The sequence below is a fragment of the Oncorhynchus keta genome, chromosome 9, assembly GCF_023373465.1.
Source record: "Oncorhynchus keta strain PuntledgeMale-10-30-2019 chromosome 9, Oket_V2, whole genome shotgun sequence".
NCBI lineage: Eukaryota > Metazoa > Chordata > Actinopteri > Salmoniformes > Salmonidae > Oncorhynchus > Oncorhynchus keta.
In genome coordinates, this window is record NC_068429.1 from 17,283,259 (window position 1) to 17,294,066 (window position 10,808).

At 40.4% G+C, this 10,808-nt stretch overlaps 1 protein-coding gene across 3 annotated transcripts; it reads left to right on the top strand.

The window, feature by feature from the left end:
- Nucleotides 1-33: 33 nt before the first annotated feature.
- Nucleotides 34-10,320, top strand: st6galnac6 (ST6 (alpha-N-acetyl-neuraminyl-2,3-beta-galactosyl-1,3)-N-acetylgalactosaminide alpha-2,6-sialyltransferase 6). Of its 3 annotated transcripts, none has more exons than XM_035760745.2 (6): nt 34-155; nt 3,193-3,272; nt 3,687-3,893; nt 8,506-8,924; nt 9,146-9,253; nt 9,611-10,320. In XM_035760745.2, exons 2-6 carry the CDS (start codon nt 3,249-3,251, stop codon nt 9,795-9,797), a joined length of 945 nt encoding a protein of 314 aa, XP_035616638.1. In that variant the 5' UTR covers nt 34-155; nt 3,193-3,248; the 3' UTR covers nt 9,798-10,320. The 3 variants fall into 3 exon arrangements, with proteins under 3 accessions (XP_035616638.1, XP_035616640.1, XP_035616639.1); XM_035760747.2 differs by lacking the exon at nt 34-155 and adding an exon at nt 2,230-2,310; XM_035760746.2 differs by lacking the exon at nt 34-155 and adding an exon at nt 2,468-2,777.
- The last annotated feature ends 488 nt before the right edge of the window (nt 10,321-10,808 follow it).

Genomic DNA, 10,808 nt, shown 5'->3' on the forward strand with positions numbered 1-10,808 from the left:
GATTTATTAAGTTCCTAATAATAATTTTCACTGCGGCGCTGAAATTTTGATGACGCAAGCGAGTCCCCTCCTACGATGGTTTAGGGAGATGGGGGACGCGCCGACAGATCAAACGTCAATGATGCACAGATCTCATATGGATAAAAAACGAATTGGTAAGCAAACATCGTATTCATTTCATTTAATCATTATTCTACAGAAATTGTTGAATGACAGCCATTTCCCGCTATTATGGCTTAGAATAAAGCTATTTATGGTGTCAACACGAGTCATGTCCGATAGCCAACGTTAGCAATGAGACAACGGGTTTAGGTCTGGGCCAGAATATTGTCATGTCCCCCAATAGCTTATTCTATTGAATTTGTATATTTAAGTTTTGATAGGCTTATAATTACAGTTGTGCCAGTGCGCTCAAATGAAATATGTGCAATAGATATTCCTTTTTATTTAAACCGGAGGTGTTGGTTTTCATGAACCACTGTCAAACGGATAGGGCCCAGATGTTGGACATCAGTTGGAATAACAAAAAACGAAAGAAAATAAAAAAGATTGTGGTTGTCAAATTCTTGAGAATGCAATATGCCGATAACCACAAGACATTATTCTGAGACAATTGTGATTAATTTTCATTGCTACCATATCATAGGATTCTTATAGGTCGTTTTAAATTAAACGTCACAATAGGCTATTTATTGTACGTTTGATTTGGCTTCTGGGGGGCAAGGACACCCCCATCTCCGCTCGAACTATTGACAACTACTATGCTTCCCGTTCTTAAATTTCATTTTTTTTGTCTTTTATTTTCGGTTTTCTACACCAGCTTCATACATTGATTCTCTACAAATGCTTGTTTTGTCAATTAGAATGAAAATAGGCAAACTATTAGAATGTTTGCAACCAGGAAGTGGCGGAGCGATTTCTGCATAGGTCCCCTTTAAATAAATGTTTGGCATCCTAGCAAAGAAAACAACATAATTTAGCTTGCTTCGTCAGTGATTAACCGAGGTAAAAATAAGTTTCAGGTTGGATATTCAACGGATATTCGCGCTTTCAAACCACTTGAAAGCTATTGTCATGAGGTTGGAAAAAATGCGCACAACATTGCACAGGTCTTATTTGACTAGCATTTTTTATTCCTAGTTGAATTAGTTAGGGAGCGTAAACAAAGTAAAAACGTTTTTTTTTTTACATTCAAATGTCAATAGCTCCTTGGTCATGTGACCTACTGACGTCAAACAAGGTGCACAATGTACACTCAGTGGGCCTACACATTGCACAACCTTTAGTTTGTCTATTTTCATCTCACACGTTTTTACATTAATTTTAGAGCCAATCCTTATCCTGAAGTTACAGATATTTTTTGCCAACTTCCCTTACTACATTGTTATAACATGCCAGAGGCTGTTCACCTTGGAGACCCGCTGCGGATATGGGTACGCCCCGGCGTGAGATTTACACCCTCTCCCATGGATTTTCAAGGGCCAGGGAGAGCTCACCAGATGCCGCCGAAATCGCAACGCTTTCCAGAGCTTGGGCCCCTCTCTCTTGGGCGAACCCATTTCAGGGCACCCTGCCCTTCACAAAGAAAAGAGAACTCTCCCCGAGGCACCCGCAAGCTTATCCGGGATCGGCCGCATTACCGCACTGGATGACTCGCGGTACCCGTCTCCGCCAGTCCATGGACATTCTGAAAGTAGTTTGAGGTCAGTAGGTCACATTACCAAGGAGCTATTGAAATGATAAAGTTTGAAAAATGTATGTAAAATCGTGTGCGATGAAAATGGACAAACTAAAGGGTGTGTAATATACAAGGGTATTCCCTGGACATTATGAACCTTGTTTGAGTCCAGTAGGTCACATTACCAAGGATCTATTGAAATTAGAAACATTGAAAATGAATGTAAAATTGAGTGAGATGAAAATGGACAAACTAAAGGGTGTGGGATGTGTAGACATTCTGAACCTTGTTCGAGGTCAGTAGGGCACATGGCCAAGGAGCTATTGAAATTAAAAAATGTAAATAAAGAATTTAAAATAGTGCGAGATATAAATTGACAAAAAAAAAAGTGTGTGCAATGTATATCTATGCCATCAGGTTAGCTAGAACCAGTTTTGAAACTTTTAGGAATAATGGTTATAGATCCATTGAAATTTGAAAAATATTATTTGTCACTATGTTGACGGTCCCTAACTGCTGTTGGTGGACGTAAAGAAGACTACAGGCGAATATCCAACCTGAATCTGTATTTTCCTCGGTCAGAGATTAGGTTTTGAGAAAGAACTTGATATCTGTAAATCATCATCCTCCTGGTAAAGTTGTCAGTATAGATGGCAAGCAAATCAAACAATATTTGGATATACTCATCTAGTTTAACCCCAAAAGTTCGCTTGTTAACTAACTAACTAGCAAGCCAGCCAGCCATATTGACCTGATCTGTGTTTAGCTAACCATTTTGCCATGGTCCATCAATAAATATAGACGATATTGGTATATCATGTCTGTCAACAGCAATCACAATCCAACACTATTAAAAACGGTTGAAAAGGGGAATAGGTTAGCGATTTTCGCTTTGTAGGCCAAAATGGTTGGGGGGAAAAGTACATTAGGTCTACCTACCACACTAGCTACACGTTTAGCCAACTGTACAAAGTTTCTACCTGCGGTAGCTTGCAAAGTAAACGTCAGCAAACCGTCCCATGGCAATTGCTCCCTTCTGCTGCTTGACAGGCAGACCAAAAAATATTTGAAATGAACCTAAACCATGCATACTTGTCAGGTATAGTTCACTTTTATTTTATATCACTCAAATATCAAAATAATGGTAGCCAATGTTGAGAGATGTCGTGAAGCTACCTTCACGTATCTGAAATTACATGGATCAATTGATGTTTACTAATCATGAAAAGTATGCAGTAACTTGCTGTATAACTCTGGTATAGCTAAATGTGCGCATTTGTTTTGCATGGAATAATTGGAAATGTGTAGGTCTGACAATGCTCTTCAAGGGGTGACGATATTACAGCCAAATAGTTAACATAGCTGTTGTCAATGGTTTTAGCGGAGAAGGCAAATCGAACGGAAAACAACTTATTGTGACGTTTTGTTAAACTACCTATTGACTATAAGTATACAAGATAGCAGCCTGAACGAATTTAGCGTGTATTCACTATGGAACATCTGACTCTTGACAGGGGTGGTGACCAGAAAAGCACAGAACATGCAATGTAGCTCAGCCTGACTTGGAAGCATGGGGATGAGGCTTGTTGAAAAGGTAAAATCATTCTGAGCATTGATATACTCTCACTTAAAATGTTTTTTTTGTTCTTGTCAAATTAGCTATAAAATATTATTACTGATGCACTGTGCATAATAGGCCTATCTGTATGTTTTGTAAAAGCATTTGGTCACATTATGTGCAAAAATGGTAAACTTGACACAAATGAGTTCCTCTCAGAATGGCAACTGTTATTTGAACTGCCTTTTAGAGGTTGTTTTTCATTACTATAAACCAGATAGACAACAAAGCACTAACACTGACCTCGGCACCCAGAACCAAATACAGTGTACATGCTAGTCAGCTACTAAATACATTTATGTAACAGTCTGTCACAAGAGACTAATATTGACAGACAACACACCGCGAACACATGTATATTATATCAATGGTTCCCCCTATCTTTGGCAGCAAGGGCCTCAGAGCCAGAAGATGGTGATCTTCGGAGCCATCTTCCTCCTGATGACCCTCCTCATCCTCTTTAGCTCCAACAGCGGCAACGACATCAGTCCCTTCTACAGTCCCTTCCGGGCGTCCTCGCCTCATCACCCCATCAAGGTCACTGACCTCAAGAAATGGGCAGGGAAGGAGGGCTATGTGGCTGTCTATGGAAACAAGGTAATTTACACTCAGGGTTTGAATTCCAGAGAAAATCTATGGAACCTCTATTTAATCCAGGAGATGTGGTCAAGAAGGCTACATCTTGTATAAAAACAACATTAAAGTCATGGGTTAATATGAACCCTGTTCTCACACTTGCGGGGTTAAGTTAAAGTAGTGTCAAAAATGCTTAGCACTGGCTAAATGTAGTGGGTGGATTATAGTCTCTACCACATGATCCATAGAAATCAAATAAAATGTATTTATATAGCCCTTCGTACATCAGCTGATATCTCAAAGTGCTGTACAGAAACCCAGCCTAAAACCCCAAACAGCAAGCAATGCAGGTGCAGAAGCACGGTGGCTAGGGAAAACTCCCTAGAAAGGCCAAAACCTAGGAAGAAACCTAGAGGGGAACCAGGCTATGTGGGGTGGCCAGTCCTCTTCTGGCTGTGCCGGGTGGAGATTATAACAGAACATGGCCAAGATGTTCAAATGTTCATAAATGACCAGCATGGTCCAATAATAATAAGGCAGAACAGTTCAAACTGGAGCAGCAGCACAGCCAGATGGACTGGAGACAGCAAGGAGTCATCATGTCAGGTAGTCCTGAGGCATGGTCCTAGGGCTCAGGTCCTCCGAGAGAGAGAAAGAAAGAGAGAATTAGAGAGAGCACACTTAAATTCACACAGGACACCGAATAGGACAGGAGAAGTACTCCAGATATAACAAACTGACCCTAGCCCCCCGACACATAAACTACTGCAGCATAAATACTGGAGAAACAATAATGCATAGCCCAAAAACAGACACAAATGCATTTTAGGAACAACTTAAGTCCAAATTGAGTAAAAAACTGCTTCACAGTTCATACAGCTGTATTCATATAGCTGTTTTCTGTATGACTGGTGAGCTTTAGTTTTGAACTGCTATTTAATTTCCACAGAAATTTTAGAGAGAAAGAGAACACGGAGACGAACACCTACCTAGAGGTGACAGCATCCCCTCCCCAATATGCCCCCACAAAGCAACCAACAAAAGCGGGTCACCACTCCTGCAGCTCTCTCGCAAGCTGGGTCTGTACATAGTCAATGGCAGGCTTTGAGGGGACTTCTGTGGTGCACCTACAGTTGAAGTTGGAAGTTTACATACACTTAGGTTGGAGTCATTAAAACTTGTTTTTCAACCACTCCACAAATTTCTTGTTAACTATAGTTTTGGCGCAGTCGGTTAGGATGTCTACTTTGTGCATAACACAAGTAATTTTTACAACAAATGTTTACAGACAGATTATTTCACTTATAATTTACTGTATCACAATTCCAGTGGATCAGAAGTTTACATACACAAAGTTGACTGTGCTGTTAAACAGCTTGGAAAATTCCAGAAAATGTCATGGCTTAAGAATCTTCTAAATTGACTCATTTTTATTTTATTTTTTAATTTCACTTTTATTTAACCAGGTAAGCTAGTTGAGAACAAATTCTCATTTACAACTGCGACCTGGCCAAGATAAAGCATAGCAGTTCGACACATAGAACAACACAGAGTTACACATGGAATGAACAAAACATACAGTCAATAATACAGTAGAAAAAAGGAAAACAAAGTCTATATACAGTGATTGCAAATAAGGTCAAATAAGGGAGTTAAGGCAATAAATAGGCCATGGTGGCGAAGTAATTACAATATGGCAATTAAACACTGGAATGGTAGATGTGCAAAAGATGGATGTGCAAGTAGAGATACTGTGGTGCAAAAGGAGCTAAATAAATAAATACAGTATGGGAATGAGGTAGATAGATGGGCTGTATACAGATGGGCTATGAACAGGTGCAGTGATCTGTGAGCTGCCCTGACAGCTGGTTCTTAAAGCTAGTGAGGGAGATGGGAATCTCCAGCTTCAGTGATTTTTTGCAGTTCGTTCCAGTCAGTGGCAGCAGAAAACTGGAAGGAAAGGCGACCAAAGGAGGAATTGGCTTTGGGGGTGACCAGTGAGATATACCTGCTGGAGCGTGTGCTATGAGTGGGTGCTGCAATGGTGACCAGGGAGCTGAGATAGGACGGGGCTTTACCTAGCAGAGACTTGTAGAAAACCTGTAGCCAGTGGGTTTGGTACGAGTATGAAGCGAGGGCCAGCCAACGAGAGCGTACAGGTCGCAGTGGTGGGTAGTATATGGGGCTTTGGTGACAAAATGGATGGCACTGTGATAGACTACAACCAGTTTGCTGAGTAGAGTGTTGGTGGCTATTTTATAGATGACATCGCCGAAGTCAAGGATCGGTAGGATGGTCAGTTTTACGAGGGTATGTTTGGCAGCATGAGTGAAGGAGACTTTGTTGCGAAATAGGAAGCCAATTCTAGATTTAATTTTTGATTGGAGATGCTTAATGTGAGTCTGGAAAGAAAGTTTACAGTCTAGCCAGACACCTAGGTATTTGTAGTTATCCACGTATTCTAAGTCAGAGCCGTCCAGAGTAGTGATGCTGGCTGGATGGGCGGGCAGGTGCGGGAAATGATCGGTTGAATAGCATGCATTTAGTTTTATTTGCGTTTAAGAGCAGTTGGAGGCCACGGAAGGAGAGTTGTATGGCATTGAAGCTCGTCTGGAGGTTAGTTAACCTCTCTAGGGTAGGGGGCAGCATTCAGAATTTTGGATGAAAAGCATGCCCAAATTAAACCGCCTGCTATTTGGGCCCAGAAGATATGATATGCATATAACTGATAGATTTTGATAGAAAACACTAAAGTTTCCAAAACTGTAAAGTTAAAATAGTGTCTGTGAGTATAACAGAACTGATTTAGCCTGTGAAAGCCTGAGAAAAATCCATTCAGGAAGTCGTTTTTATTGTTGGTTTTGTAGTTTTCTATTCAATGCCATTTTTTTGTAGTTTTCTATTCAATCCATTGACTTAGGACTCGATTTGTAGTTCCTATGCCTTCCACTAGATGTCAACAGTCTTTAGAAATCGTTTCAGGCTTGTATTCTTATAAATGAGGGAGTAAGACCAGTCTGAAGGAGTGGACCTAACGTGACGCAGATTTTTTTCAGGCTCTTGTGCATTTCTTGTTTACCTTTTATATTGACAACGTTATTGTCCGGTTGAAATATTATAGATCATTTAGGCTAAAAAACAACCTGAGGATTGAATATAAACATCATTTGACATGTTTATATGAACTTTACAGATACAATTTGGATTTTTTGTCTGATTGTTTTGACTGAGTTTGAGCCTGTGGATTACTGTAGAAAACGTGCTAACAAAACAGAGGTTTTTGGATATAAAGAGACTTCATCGAACAAAAGGAACATTTGTTGAGTAAATTAATGTCTTCTGATTGCCACCATATGAAGGTCATCAAAGTTAAGGGATTAATTTTATCTCTATTTCTGAGTTTTGTAACGCTTCTGCTTGGCTGGTTACTGTTTGTAATAATTGGTCAACTGGGCTATGTTCTGGGCTAGGTATGTTCTGGGCTAGGTATGCTTTCACCGAAAAGCATTTTATAAATATGACACTGTGGTTGGTTTAACAAGAAGTTAATCTTTAAACCTATGTAAAATATGTTTTGTTTTCTGAATTTTTATAATGAGCATTTCTGTAATTAAATTTGGCGCTCTGCAACCTCACTGGATGTTGGCCAGATGGGACGCTAGCGTCCCACATAACCTAGAGACAGTGTCCAAAGAAGGGCCAGAAGTATACAGAATGGTGTCGTCTGCGTAGAGGTGGATCAGAGAATCACCAGCAGCAAGAGCGACATCATTGATGTATACAGAGAAGAGAGTCGGCCCGTGAATTTAACCCTGTGGCACCCCCATAGAGACTGCCAGAGGTCCGGACAACAGGCCCTCCGATTTGACACACTAAGCTCTATCAGAGAAGTAGTTGGTGAACCAGGCGAGGCAATCATTTGAGAAACCAAGGCTGTTGAGTCTGCCAATAAGAATGTGGTGATTGACAGAGTCGAAAGCCTTGGCCAGGTCGATGAATACAGCTGCACAGTAATGTCTCTTATCGATGTAACTTGTAACTAACGGATTACATTTAGAAAGTAATCTACCCAACCCTGCTTGGGGGTATGATGTTTGTCCGTCTTTCTTACTCATTATTCAAAATTCATTCACGATTATCCGTAATGTTAGAATCCACATTATTGTAGAAGGGTTTAGAAACATATTATATTCTTATTGACAATAAGTGACTCAAATGGCACAATATATTATTTACCAATCATTTATTTTGGGCACAAAATAATCTGAAACACAAGCAGAAAACAAATCCAACAAATGTGTAGAATCACAAGCTTGATGTAGTCATTGCGTGTTATGAATATGGGACCAAATACTTAACTTTTGACTACTTTAACACGCATATAAATGAATTTGTCCCAATACTTTGGGTGTCCTAAAAAGGGGTGGATTATGTACAAAAAGTACTGTAATTTCTAAACGTTTTTCAAAATGAAAGCTGACCGTCTGCATTTTAACCGCATTGTCATTGTATCGTTTCAATGGGCTTGAGTATAAAGCCAAAAAAACATGTCACTGTCCCAATACTTTGAGCTCACTGTATGTTATATACTGTATATATTTTCTCAGTTGTTGTTTCTGCATTCCCTCTCCAGAGTCTGACCCTGCACTGCCACCACTGTGCCCTGGTGACCAGCTCCAGCCATGTGCTGGGCAGCGGGGCCGGACCGGACATCGACCGTGCCCAGTGTGTGATCCGCATGAATGACGCCCCCCTGTCGGGGTACGAACGTGACGTCGGGAGCCGGACCACCCTCAGGGTGGTGGCCCACTCCAGTGTGTTCAGGGTGGTTCGACGGCCAGCTGAGTTTCTCAACCTCACGGACCACCAGGCAAATTCTGCAGTCATATTCTGGGGACCACCCAACAAGATTGGTAGAGAGGCTAAAGGAACACTGTACCGTCTGATCCAGAGAGTCAGCATGACCTACAGTAACCTGTCCAGCTTTACCATCACGCCCAGCAAGATGCACAAGTTTGATACACTGTTTCAGAAGGAGACAGGGCGAGACAGGTGGGTAGAATGAAGGAAAGCTGTTATGGTGAAAGAACAATGGGGATAATGCAGAAATCTGTACAAATTCAATATATAATTACCAATCTATTTTGGCACTAATATCGATCGATAATGATGAGCACAATGTGGGGATTTTCCTGGCATCTAATGATAGAAATATCTATCAACCTCTAAATGCTATTTTTGTTAGCGTTTTATTCTACGGTTTCCTTCCACAGAGCAAAGTCTCAGTCCTGGTTGAGCACCGGCTGGTTCACAATGGTGATTGCGATAGAGAAGTGTGACAATATTAAAGTGTACGGGATGGTTCCGCCCAGTCACTGTGGGTGAGTATGAACTAATGAACACTGTTACACATAAGAGGATGAATCAATGATAGTGATCTATCAAGCACTTAAATCTACCAGGCTATTACATTGTGTGTGTAATCATAAATTAGTAGTAAGCAATAAATTAAATCTATACTGATTATTATGGAACCATAGTCTCCAACTGACAGGATTGCTTTCATATAAACAACAGAATATTGTTTATTATGGTTGTCTCTGAAAGAAGCCGGACGAAGATCTTTGGGTCGGAATGTTGCACTTTAAAACAGCAGGTCTATGAAGGAGCCGTTGGGTTATTGCTACCCAACGTATGCTGGTTGTCAACGCAATCATTTGTAATGCCTCTTTTTCCAGAAAAAAGCCCCAGCCCAAGAAGATGCCTTACCACTACTATAAACCCAGAGGCACAGATGAGTGTGTGACCTACCTGCAAAATGAGAGGGGTCGGAAGGGCCCCCACCATCGCTTCATCACAGAGAAACAGGTGTTTGCACGCTGGGCCAAGCAGTATAACATCACCTTCACTCACCCAACATGGTGAGATGACTAGCTCCTTCAACAAAGTTAGCCCACGGTATGAGAGAGGTGACGCACACATCTGGACCAGGGTCCTGGACAGTGCACAGATACCCTTTTTACACGACTGGACCAAACTGAGCTGAGCCTAGCTGTATTGGCCTGGTTGGGCATCTACCATACAGTAGTTGCTGGAACTGTGATGTAAAGGACAACGTGAAAATAAAATATCAGAGCCAGCACGTGTATGGTTCAGGTCGGCCCTATTATGTCAATCGGGCAATAAGTTGAATATACTTTATTATTCTTATAGAACTACACATTTCTGTGCCCCCTTCTCCGAATGGCAGCCATTTCTGTAGCTCTGATGAACCTGAGCTTAGTTTGTTAACATTAATATACATTCTGAATGGGCTTCTTTTTTTTTTTACAGTGCAAAATCAATATTTTATGGGATTTTGTAAATACGGTATTTCCTGTGTTTGGCAAGGAAGTTTGAAGAGGGCAACTGCAAAAATATTTATTGTAAATAAACAAATGAATTGATATTTAAATATGTATTTTTACATGTTTATAATGCTTTTGTTAAATGTCCTCAAAAGCACTGACATAAGATAATGTCAACTTTACGAATTGAGGGAAGATTGTATTATTCAAGAAGTTTAAGGGGAAATCTGCAGTAGCTATATCAATTTTTTAACTTGAGGAATATAACTTAAATGCCTCATGAGCTTTGTTCAACTTTCTTACCCCATCAGAACTGAAAATAGAAACTTGTTTTACTCCAATGTTTGTAAACAAATACTGTATAACCTCAAAGCAAAAACTCACTTTTTATATCGTGTTCAGTCCTTGCATCCATAGCTCTATGAATGAGTGGTTACATTTCTCCATCCCTTAGTGAAAGTGGGAGTACACTTGTTTCAACGCTTTAAAGGAATTCATTGGAGACCTTTATATGCTTACAGACAGTATGGCTAAAGTTAACAGTGACATGTTGTTTGTAGCATTACCGTATCCAATCTAACCTTTAATG

Bases quoted from the DNA above. Each gene is read 5' to 3' on its own strand.
- st6galnac6 (XM_035760745.2), top strand. From the start codon at position 3,249: ATGGGGATGAGGCTTGTTGAAAAG. The intron at 3,273-3,686 runs GTAAAATCATTC...TATCTTTGGCAG, and splicing joins GGATGAGGCTTGTTGAAAAG to CAAGGGCCTCAGAGCCAGAA. The intron at 3,894-8,505 runs GTAATTTACACT...TTCCCTCTCCAG, and splicing joins TGGCTGTCTATGGAAACAAG to AGTCTGACCCTGCACTGCCA.